Source organism: Loxodonta africana, chromosome 24, assembly GCF_030014295.1.
Source record: "Loxodonta africana isolate mLoxAfr1 chromosome 24, mLoxAfr1.hap2, whole genome shotgun sequence".
NCBI lineage: Eukaryota > Metazoa > Chordata > Mammalia > Proboscidea > Elephantidae > Loxodonta > Loxodonta africana.
In genome coordinates this window covers 25366898-25378656 of record NC_087365.1, presented here as the reverse complement: position 1 = coordinate 25378656, position 11759 = coordinate 25366898, and the positions used below count along the sequence as shown (strand labels likewise).

Below are 11759 nucleotides of genomic sequence, written 5' to 3'. Positions count from 1 at the left end.
CCTCGGAAAAAAGGCCTGATGATCTACTTCTGAAAAATCAGCCATTGAAAACCCTACAGAACACAGTTCTATTCTGACACATGTGGGGTTGACATGAGTTGGAATTGACTCAACAGCAACTCGTTGAATCATATGATGTCACCATTTTTGTAGGACAGAAAAAAAATGGTCAGCTATTGGCAATTTCATATGGTCCAACCTATAAAATCACACCCAAACCAGTCGCTGTCAAGCATGAAAGGGGAAAAATAAGACATCTGTATGTCCCACATCAAAATGGGAAGGTGAGATGAAAAGCAGAGAGACCAAGACACTTCGGCCTCACATCCCCATCTGTGATTCAGGTTTGTCAATAGGCAGCCCCTGAAAAAGGTCCCTAAGGCCCAGGCCCACGCAGCACCGTGGCAAGGCACCTGCACAGAGACCCCTTGATTGAGGCCCCAGGAGAAGCCCAACCAGCTGCCCTGGAGGCCACGCTTACTTGCGCATTAGCTTCTTCACTTCCCGATCTTCTTCCTCTTGGAGCTTCTGAATGAAGCTTTTAAGGACAGGCATCTCGAACTTTATGTACTGGGCCACCTGGGGAGGGAGAAGAGGCCTGGGTGAATGCCGCCTCCCAGCACTAGCCCAAATCCTTTAGCCTTCTTTCTCATGCCAGGGCACAAAGCCTCAGGGAATCTACTGCCCCTCTAATCCAGGGTTTCCTAAAAGGCAGGACCCGAGCCTCATTCTTCTTGAGGCTGGCATAGAGTCTTCAATGAAGATGGCTTCATTTACATGACACCATCTCGTACCTCCTCATTTTTCATCTTATGTCCCCAGTCCTCTTGATTCAGTGATGCAGAGGAAGACAGAAACCTGTGATATTTAATAAGCCTCTCTGCTACTCTAAGGGAATTTAGGGAACCATGGGCTCAGAATGATGGTTTGTGTCTCGAGTCTCAAACAGGCATCCAAATGTGAATTTGCTTCTGAGAGGTGGTGGGAGTGGCTCTCTGGTGCACTAAACTTACACAACTGCCCCCCACCAAAATCCTCACCCTACTCTAGATCAACTCCCCTCCATGGGAGGAAGATCTTTCCCAGCCCTGCTGAAATTGGGCTTGGCGATTAGACTTGCTTTGGCCAGTGGGATGTGTGTGGACATGACATACCCCAATTCCATGCAAATGAGCTTGCATGGTTTGGCTTGGTTTCTTCCACTCCACCATCCACCATGAGAAGCATACCCTAGTCAAGTAGCCACTTAACCCTTAAACCTGGGTCTCTGAATGAACCCAACCTATGGCCAAGAGCAGAGCCACTGCAACCAGCACGCAGAAACATGAGTAAAAAAATAAATGGTTTCTATTGGAAGCTAGTAAGATCTGGGGATGTTTGTTACTGCAGCAAAAGCTGACTAATACATAAGATAAGGTAGAATTACTGCTAGCTTCTTGAAGTTGCTAAGAGATAGTTTGCAGAAATTTCTCAGCCCTCTTACTATACTAAAGAAAGGTTCAGGAAATTTATTCCTTCTATGGAAATCACTTTCTGCCTAAGCATTCCTTCAATTCTCATAGGATGTACCCTCAACCTGGCCTCTGTCTTCATACTACTGGCCCATGGCAATTACTGCTTCAAGAAAACCAGGTATTGAGGAATTGCAGCTAAAGGAAGGCATGGTATTACTCAGCCACAAAGGGAAATGAAGTCCTGACACAGGCCGCAACGTGGATAAACCTTGAAAACATTAGCTGAGTGAAATGAGTCACAAAAGGACAAATACTGTAAGCTTTCACTTATATGAGATACGCAAATATATAGAAACCAAATATTATTAGTGGAATAATTTCATAAAGGATAACGAGAATGGTTGGACAACTTGAAGAATGTAATCAATGTCACTGAATTATACATACAGAAATTATTGAACTGGCAAGTGTTTTGTTGTGTATATTTTCACTACAATAAAAAGGGGTGGGGAGGGCATGGACCTTGGCCAAAAAGTCATGCTACACCCTAGTTGCTGGAAACCCAACCTAACGCCCATCCTCCTGAGGACAGACCACCTGACTGAAAGGGAACTTACATCATAGGTGACTTCCTCCACCTGGTCCTTCTCCATGAGGAACACTTTGGAGACCTGCTCACATGGGCCCTGGAGGATTCGGGCAATCAGCGGGTAGTCGGTGTTCTTCAGCTTCTGTTTCTCTGGAACCACAATACAGCCAGGAGCAGCCCTGAGTTTGGCCCTAGGTCTTTCTCACCTTAAGTAATGGTTAACCCAGGGGCCCAAAGGGACCAGGCACCTTAGAAGATGCAGCCACAAGTGTCAGGAGACTGGTTTCCATAATATTCAACAAGTGTTGTTAAAAGCAACGTCCCACCACTCTTCCCCGCAACATACTGCCAACCTCCAACCCGTTGGGAGGTGCTGCTTTGGAGGAATTGCTTTTATCTGTCTCTCGAGAAAAGCCAGCTCCTTTTTAAATAGTCAGTCAGGTTTTGGGGTATGATTACTGACCATACATAGGGTCCCCCAGTGGACACATCCAGCAAGCCCACCAGCCTTGGAGGCAAACAACATTTGGAAGTTTCCAAAACCCAAACAACAAGCAAATAAGGCTGAGGTATTTTCTTAACTTGCTATTTTGAGTTAATTAAAATTTGTAAAGTACACCGTGTCCTTCAGACTTACCACCGCTGGTATGGACAACGTACAAAGCAAACTCCTCCGGAGAATTCTCGATCTGAATTAGGAGCAAAAGATATTTGTTCACATGTGTCAGCATCCTAACTGTGACCAATTCCCTCTTCTTTAACATTTCAACGCAAAATAGATTTCAGGCTCTTTCGGGGGGCGGGCTACTTATTTACAGCTCTTAGAAATGATAAGGAAATTGGGCAGGCAGAGAACTTTATCGATAATAATAGATGATAATAGCTCATATTTGTTGCTACCTGCCAGGCACAGTCTGACATACTTAATGTGGTTGAATTCATATGATGCAATATGAATTTTTTCCAGTGAGGAAGTAGAAGCACAAGGAGGTTATATAACTTGCACCACTCACCCAAACGAGGTGATGGAACAGGGATTTGAACCCACGCAATCTGACCAAGAGCTTATGCTCTTAGGCCACTAGGCCACACGGGTTTCCATTAAAAACAGAAAATACCTGGTCCCTGAAAGAATTATAAGAAGCTTGCAGAAAACATACAAAGTAGCAGGACTTTAAAAGCTCTCATGCACTAAAACGTATGTATCTATTCAAACATCATTTTTCAAAGTAGATTCCCTGGCTATGGTGCAGACCATCTGCGCAGTGAGCCCAAGACAGTCTTCGAGCCCCAGGGTCCTTTGTTGTTAATTGCCCTCGGAGTCGATTCCAACTCATGGCGACCCCATGTGTGCCGAGTAGAACTGCTCCATAAAAAACAACCATAGGGTTTATTTATTTATTTGTATTGTGTTTTAGGTGAAATTTCACAGAGCAAATTAGTGTCTCATTCAACAAACTGCACTCAAGTGTTCCATGACATTGACTGCCATCCCCACACTGTGTCAGCACTCTCCTCGTTTCCACCCTGGGTTCCCCGTTTCCCTTCCTCCGGTTTCCCTTACCCCTTCCTGCCTTCTCGTCTTTACTTTTGGCCAAATGTTGCCCTTTTGGTCTCGTATAATTGTTCTAACGAGCATGTTCTTTTCAGATGTTAGTGTTTATTTTATGGGCCTGTCTATTGCTTGGCTGGTATGTGGTTTCTGGGAACGGCTGCAGTTCCAAGTCAGAGGGGTGTCTTAGGGCCAGAGTCTCTATCAGTTCCTTCAGTCTCTATCAGGCCAGTAAGTCCGGTCTGTTTTTATGAATTTGATTTTTTGTTCTACACTTCTCCCCCGCTCTGTCTGGGAACGCCTATTGTGATTTCAGTCAGAGTTGGCCACAGGGTTTTCAAGGCTGTGACTTTTCAGAAGCAGGTCACCAGGCCTGTCTTCCAAGGAGCCTCTGGGTGGCTGGAATCACCAGCCTTTTGTCTAGTAGTCAAGGGCTTAACCAGTCGCACCACCCAGGGACTCCTAGGAGTCCTTAAGTCCCTGAGGGAGAATACCTCTCCAACTTTAGTGGGCATGAAACCAAAAAAAACCAAACCCAGTGCCATCGAGTTGATTCTGACTCATAGCGACCCTATAGGACAGAGTGGAACTGCCCGTAGAGTTTTCAAGGAGTGCCTGGCGGATTTGAACTGCCGACCCTTTGGTTAGCAGCCGTAGCACTTAACCACTACACCACCAGGGTTTCCTAGTGGGCATCAGATCCTGTTAAAACAGAATTCCCTGGCCTTACCCTCAGGGGTTCTGACTCAGCAGGTCTGGGTGGGGCCTGAGAATCTGCTTTTCTAACAAGCATCCAGATGAGGTCAATGCTGCAGGTCAGGGCGCCCGGCCTTGAGTAGTGAGAATCTGAACAATCCAGACCCTCTGCCTGGGGCCCCCTCACCCACACTCTCCACAGCCTCCCCCACTACCCTGCTGGGCCCCCCGAGGCACACAAGCGACCACCTGTGGCCGATAACACAGGGCACTTGCCTTAAATTTGTTGAGCAGCAGCTTCAGGACCTGTGGGGTGGTCATGGTGCTATTGATGCGGACGTTGGTGACGGAGCCGTAGGCCGGGGTGAACACCGATGTCTGTCAACAAAGTGGTCCAGTTCAGGTGGAAGGGGGACAGGAGGGGATGCTAGAACCTAGTGTTCCTACCCTGTACCTGACGAGAGTCACTCAGCAAGTGCCCGGTAGCATGTTAGCTGGGCCTGGAAAATCGGGGTAAGGAGCGCAGTGGCAACGTCCTCAAAATGTGCTCCTGGGAGCTCCGCGCTGCTGACAATCTGGCCAACATCAGACTCTGACATAAACAAAGTCACCAGCATCGCCTAACCCAGGAGCTCACGTCCCTATGGAAGCTCGAGGGGTTTGAGCTCTCTGAGTGGCTGAGTTGGGGGTGGGGGTAGGAACAGATAAAATAAAATGCTCACAAGGACCCCTCCACTGTGCCTTCAAAATGAGAAGGTCTCTGAGCACTCTCCCCAGTACTTCTAGGGCAGGATTTGTATGAAGCAGTAGCACGAGAGGAGGGGTTGGCTAGCTTGGGGTGGTGGGTGCTCTGATACCCCCAGGTCTAAGTTCCAGCAGCTCTGCATTGGGGCAGCCCTTAGCTCACAGGAAAGTCAGCTCACACCCCAAGCTTGAGGCCAAGGGCACAGGAAGAAGATTGACGTGGTGGCCCCGACAAGATGTTTATGGGGCTTTCAAAGCTGCAGCAGGGACCACTTTGTCCAGCCCCCTGAATTCACCCACTTTGAGGCAATGCCTATGGGGGCTGCCCAGGTAGGGGGTCTTTGATCCTCCACAGAGCCAGCAAAGCCTACAGCCCACTGACATGACCAAAGACTGCATAGCAAGCACTTGGCTCCCTGAGCGTCCCACCAGGGACCCTGTGCCTGCAGCCCTGGGGTACCAGCTGCCCAGAAAGGGGCCCCCTCTCTTCTCTACCTTATGGTTGTAGAAATGGCCATTGATGGAGAAACGGTGGCGTCTGATTCGGCGCTGGTCGCTGGGCGTCCTCACATTCCCGCGACGACGCACACCAACATCACTCCGGGTGCGCATCAGCTGCGGGGTATCTTCCTGCAGGGGTTTCAGACCCCTGGCCTCTAAGAGGGAAGAGGGAAAGGAGTCCTGTTGGCCAGACCTGGAACATGACAGCCTTGCATGCGGCCTCCTTTCTGTGGGCAAAGCCACAGCACCCACACTCAACCTGAGCAGGCGGTGTCCTCCACAAGGAAGGTCGGGAAATGGTGCCAGGACCCTGTTTCCAAATACACTTGGTTTTTCCTGAGCCAGCTTTGTCCGGGAGCCTAACAAGCTTTAAAAGTAGGCCTTGGACGCTGCAGGCAGCTGGACCCGCTGGGGCACAATTTCTGAGTCGACTGAAGCCCTGAGTCTCTGGGGACCCCTTCTCAGAAGGCTGGTCCTGGGAAAGGAGTGGTCTCTGCTGGTAGTGGGGCCCAGTGGCCACACAGGTGGGCATGGACAAGTCTGCTGGGAGGAAGTGCCAGAAATGGGTAATGAATGCTGACTGCTGCACACCTGTTGCCCTGGACACACCTGTATCTGGCCCTCCAGCCACCTCTTCCTCCCTGAGCTCACCTGGAGCAACACTGCCTTCCTTGCCAAGTGAAGGGTGCTGGGATCACAGATACCTGATGTTATAGATTGAATGTGTCCTCCCAAAATATGTGTCAACTTGGCTAGGCCATGATTCCCGGTATTGTGTGGTTGTCCACCATTTTGTGATCTGATGTGATTATCCTATGTGTTATAAATCCTAACCTCTATGATGTTAATGGGAGCCCTGGTGGTGAAGTGGTTAAGAGTTAGAGCTGCTAACCAAAAGGTCAGCAGTTTGAATCCACCAGTTGCTCTTTGGAAACCCTATGGGGAAGCTCTACTCTGTCCTGTAGGGTGGCTATGAGTCAAATTCGACTCGAAGGCAACAGTTATGATGTTAAGGATGCAGGATTATAAGCAGTTATGTTAATGAGGCAAGAAGCAATATACAGGGTTAGGTTGTAGCTTGAGTCAATCTCTTTTGACACAGAAAAGAGAGAATCGAGCAGGGAGAACAGGGACCTCATTACTACCAAGCAATAAGAACCAGGAGTGGTGCATGTCCTTTGGACCCAGGGTACTTGTGCTGAGAAAGCTCCTGGACCCGGGGAAGATTGATGACAAGGACCTTCCCCCAGAGCCGAGAGAGAGAGAATGCCTTCCCCTGAAGCTGGTGCACTGAATTCGGACTTCTATCCTTTAGACTGAGAGGGAGTAAATCTCTGTTTGTTAAAGCCATCCACCTGTGGTACTTCAGTTATAACCCAGTCAACTTCAGTTATAGCGGCACTAAATAACTAAGACCCCCATTGACCTTGTTGCAGTTAAGTCGATTCCAACTAATAGCAACCCTATGGGACAGAGCAAAACTGCCCCACAGGGTTTCTAAGGAGTGGCTGGTAGATTTGAACTGCCAACCTTCTGGTTAGCATCCGAGTTCTTAGCCATTGCACCACCAGGACTCCAGATGATTAATACACCTGGGAAACCCAAAGCCACCTCTAGGGGGTGGCATCTCCTGCTGCAGAGACCCCTCCCCATAGCACCACTCTGTGCAGCTCCACCCTAACTCACCCAGGCAGGGACACCACCCCAGTCCTGGGCCAACTGTAGCCAAGAGCCCTCTCCCCCAGGAGAGAGCAGCCCTTCACCTAGACATCAACTCTGGAGAGCGGCCACTGGGCAAGAGACTCTTGGAGGACTTCTCCAGCCTTTGCCCCAGGGGGTCAAAAGTGAGAAGGCATCAGCCCAAAGCCAAGAGGGCTGGGAGTGGCCCCAGCTCTCCAGGGTGCCATCGAGTGTGCATAAGGGCATCTCATAGGATCTAACCTTGGGGATGGGGAAGGTCCCAGAAAACCCACAGATCCCTCACGGATGCCTGAAGCCTCAACACTAAGAAGGCGCTCCATCAATCCAGACACTGTCCTGTCCCTCATCATTCACTCCCATGGAGTCCAAACATTCTGAGGGACCCTCTTCATCCCACTACTTTCCCAGCCTCCAGGCTTGGTAACCTGAGAGCAGCTGAGGGGAAGGAGGAGGAATAGTGCGGTATGGGGAGAGGGGGCTGGGCCAGGGATGGAAAGGGCGGAAAACCCCTTCACACACAAGGCGGGATGGCCTCCTTCTGTCTACCCAGCAGAACTGATTCCCAGGCCAGCAGAAAATGGTCCTGGGTGATGATGTGGGTGAAGGAAGGGAAGGGGCAATTTGCTACAGGTGGGTGGGTACAGAACATAGGTGGCCAGAGGTGTTTCTCACCCTCCACTCCCCTCCAACAGCCTAAGGGACCTCCACGCAAACTCCTTTGCTCCTCAACATGAGATCAACCTTTGCTCTGAACCTACCCTCTCACCACTGCCCCCCAAAAAACCATATTTTACAAAACAGTATTTGACAAGGATGCCCTTTATCACCGCTCTTATTCAACATTGTGCTGGAAGTCCTAGCCAGAGCAATTAGGCTAGATAAAGAAATGAAGGTCATCCAGATTAGCAAGGAAGAAGTAAAAGTATCTCTATCTGCAGATGACATGATCTTATACACAGAAAACCCTAAGGAATCCTCCAGAAAACTACTGAAACTAATAGGAGAGTTCAGCAGAGCATCAAGATACAATATAAAAACACAAAAATCCGTTGGATTCCTCTACACCAACAAAAAGAACATCGAAGCGGAAATCAACAAATCAATGCCATTTACAGTAGCCCCCAAGAGGATAAAATGCTTAGGAATAAATCTTACCAGAGATGTAAAAGACTTATACAAAGAAAACTACAGTACACTTCTGCAAGAAACCAAAAGAGACTTATGTAAGTGGAAGAACGTACCTTGCTCATGGATAGGAAGACTTAACATTATAAAAATGTCTATCTTCCAAAAGCAGTTTCCGGGATAAACTGAATGCTTCAGAGGTCAGCAGAGCAAGGGCGGGGGTTTGGGGACTATGGCTTAAGGGGACTTCTAAGTCAATTGGCAAAATAATTCTATTATGAAAACATTCTGCATTCCACTTTGAAATGTGGCATCTGGGGTCTTAAATGCTAACAAGCGGCCATCTAAGATGCATCAATTGGTCTCAACCTACCTGGATCAAAGAAGAATGAAGAACACCAAGGTCACACGATAACTATGAGCCCAAGAGACAGAAAGGGCCACATGAACCAGAGATTTACATCATCCTGAGACCAGAAGAACTAGATGGTGCCCGGCCACAACCGATGACTGCCCTGACTGGGAGCACAACAGAGAACCCCTGAGGGAGCAGGAGATCAGTGGGATGCAGACCCCAAATTCTCATAAAAAGACCAGACTTAATGGTCTCACTGAGACTAGAGGAATCCCAGCGGTCATGGTTCCCAAACCTTCTGTTGGCCCAGGACAGGAACCATTCCTGAAGACTACTCATCAGACATGGAAGGTACTGGACAATGGGTTGGAGAGAGATGCTGACGAAGAGTGAGCTACTTGTATCAGGTGGACACTTGAGACTGTGTTGGCTTCTCCTGTCTGGAGGGGAGATAGGAGGGTAGAGAGGGTTAGAAACTGGCAAAATTGTCATGAAAGGAGAGACTGAAAGGAGGGAGCGGGCTGACTCATTAGGGGGAGAATAAGTGGGAGTATGGAGTAAGGTGTATATAAGCTTATATGTGAGAGGCTGACTTGATTTGTAAACTTTCACTTAAAGCACAATAAAAATTATTAAAAAAAAAAATGTCTAGTCTACCAGAAGCAATCTATACATTTAATGCAATTCCGATCCAAATCCCAAGGGCATTCTTTAATGAGATGGAGAAACAAATCACCAATTTCATATGGAAGGGAAAGAGGACCCAGATAAATAAGGCATTACTGAAAAAGAAGAACAAAGTGGGAGGCCTCACTCTACCTGGTTTTAGAATCTATTATACCATCACAGTAGTCCAAACAGCCTGGTACTGGTACAACAACAGATACATGGACCAATGGAACAGAATTGAGAATCCAGACATAAATCCATCCACATATGAGCAGCTGATATTTGACAAGGGTCCCAAAACAGTTAAATGGGGAAAAGACAGTCTTTTTAACAAATGGTGCTGGCATAACTGGATATCCATCTGCAAAAAAATGAAACAAGACCCATACCTCACTCCATGCACAAAAACTAACTCAAAATGGATCAAAGACCTAAATATAAAATCTAAAACGGTAACGATCCTGGAAGAAAAAATAGGGACAACATTAGGAGCCCTAATACATGGCATAAACAGTATACAAAACATTATAAAGAATGCAGAAGAAAAACTAGATAACTGGGAGCTCCTAAAAATCAAGCACTTATGCTCATCCAAAGACTTCACCAAAAGAGTAAAAAGACTACCTACAGACTGGGAAAAAAGTTTTTAACTGTGACTTCTGATCAGTGCCTGATCTCTAAAATCTACATGATACAGCAAAAACTCAACTACAAAAAGACAAATAACCCAATTAAAAAATGGGCAAAAGATATGAACAGACACTTCACTAAAGAAGACATTCAGGCAGCTAACAGATACATGAGGAAATGTTCACAATCATTAGCCATTAGAGAAATGCAGATCAAAACTACAATGAGATTTCATCTCACTCCAACAAGGCTGGCAGTAATCCAAAAAACACAAAATAATAAACGTTGGAGAGATTGTGGAGAGATTAGAACACTTATACACTGCTGGTGGGAATGCCAAATGGTACATCCACTTTGGAAATCGATTTGGCACTTCCTTAAAAAGTTAGAAATAGAACTACCATACTATCCAGCAATCCCACTCCTTCGAATATATCCTAGAGAAAAAAGAGCCTTTACAGAAACAGATATATGCACACCCATGTTTATTTCAGCACTGTTTACAATAGCAAAAACATGGAAGCAACCAAGGTGCCCATCAATGGATGAATGGATAAATAAATTATGGTATATTCACACAATGGAATAGTACGCATCGATAAAGAACAGTGAGGAATCTGTGAAACATTTCATAACATGGAGGAACCTGGAAGGCATTATGCTGAGTGAAATTAGTCAGTTGCAAAAGGACAAATATTGTATAAGACCACTATTATAAGAACTTGAGAAACAGTTTAAACTGAGAAGAAAATATTCTTTGATGGCTATGAGAAGGCAGAGGGATGGATGGTGCGAGACGGGTATTCACTAATTAGATAGTAGATAAGAACTACTTAGGTGACCAGAAAGACAACACACAATACAAGCGAGGTACAAACAACTGGACCAAACCAAAAGCAAAGAAAAAAAGAAGTTTCCTGAATAAACTGAATGCTTTGAAGGGCAGCGTAGCAGGGGCAGGGGTCTGGGGGCCATGGTTTCAGGGGACATCTAAGTCAATTGGCATAATAAAATCTATTAAGAAAATGTTCTGCATCCCACTTTGAAGAGTGGCATCTGGGGTCTTAAACGCTAGCAAGCAGCCATCTAAGATGCATCAATCAGTCTAAACCCACCTGGATCAAAGGAGAACGAAGAACATCAAGGACACAAGGTGATTACGAGCCCAAGAGACCGAAAGGGCCACATGAACCAGTGACTACATCATCCTGAGACCAGAAGAACTAGATGGTGCCTGGCTACAACCGATGACTACCCTGACAGGGAACACAACAGAGAACCCCTGAGGGAGCTGGAGAGCAGTGGGATGCAGATCCCAAATTCTCTTAAGACCAGATTTAATGGTCTGACTGAGACTGGAAGGACCCCGGTGGTGATGGCCCCCAGTGGTCATGACCCCCAGACCTTCTGTTGCCCCAGGACAGGAACCATTCCTGAAGCCAGTTCTTCAGACATGGATTGGACTGGACAATGGGTTGGAGAGGGATGCTGGTGAGGAGTAAGCTTCTTGGATCGGGTGGACACTTGAGACTGTGTTGGCATCTCCTGCCTGGAGGGGAGATGAGAGGGTGGAGGGGGTTAGAAGCTGGCGAAAAGGACACGAAAAGAGAGAGTCAAGGGAGAGAGCAGGCTGTCTCATTGTAGGGGAGAGTAATTGGGAGTGTGTAGCAAGGTGTATATGGGTTTTTGTGTGAGAGACTGACTTGATTTGTAAATTTTCACTTAAAAAAAAAAATTTTTTTT

At 47.0% G+C, this 11759-nt stretch overlaps 1 protein-coding gene across 2 annotated transcripts in view; it reads right to left on the bottom strand.

Annotated features, from left to right (window-relative positions):
- Positions 1 to 11759, bottom strand: part of RASSF2 (Ras association domain family member 2) — a 58145-nt gene that overhangs the window by 13654 nt on the left and 32732 nt on the right. For both annotated transcript variants that reach the window (XM_003411602.4, XM_023550039.2), the window contains 5 exons: positions 5531 to 5691; positions 4568 to 4669; positions 2681 to 2732; positions 2072 to 2193; positions 482 to 579 (listed from right to left, as the gene is read on the bottom strand). In XM_003411602.4, the coding sequence (XP_003411650.1) occupies positions 482 to 579; positions 2072 to 2193; positions 2681 to 2732; positions 4568 to 4669; positions 5531 to 5691 (535 nt within the window). The remainder of the gene's footprint in view (positions 1 to 481; positions 580 to 2071; positions 2194 to 2680; positions 2733 to 4567; positions 4670 to 5530; positions 5692 to 11759) is intronic.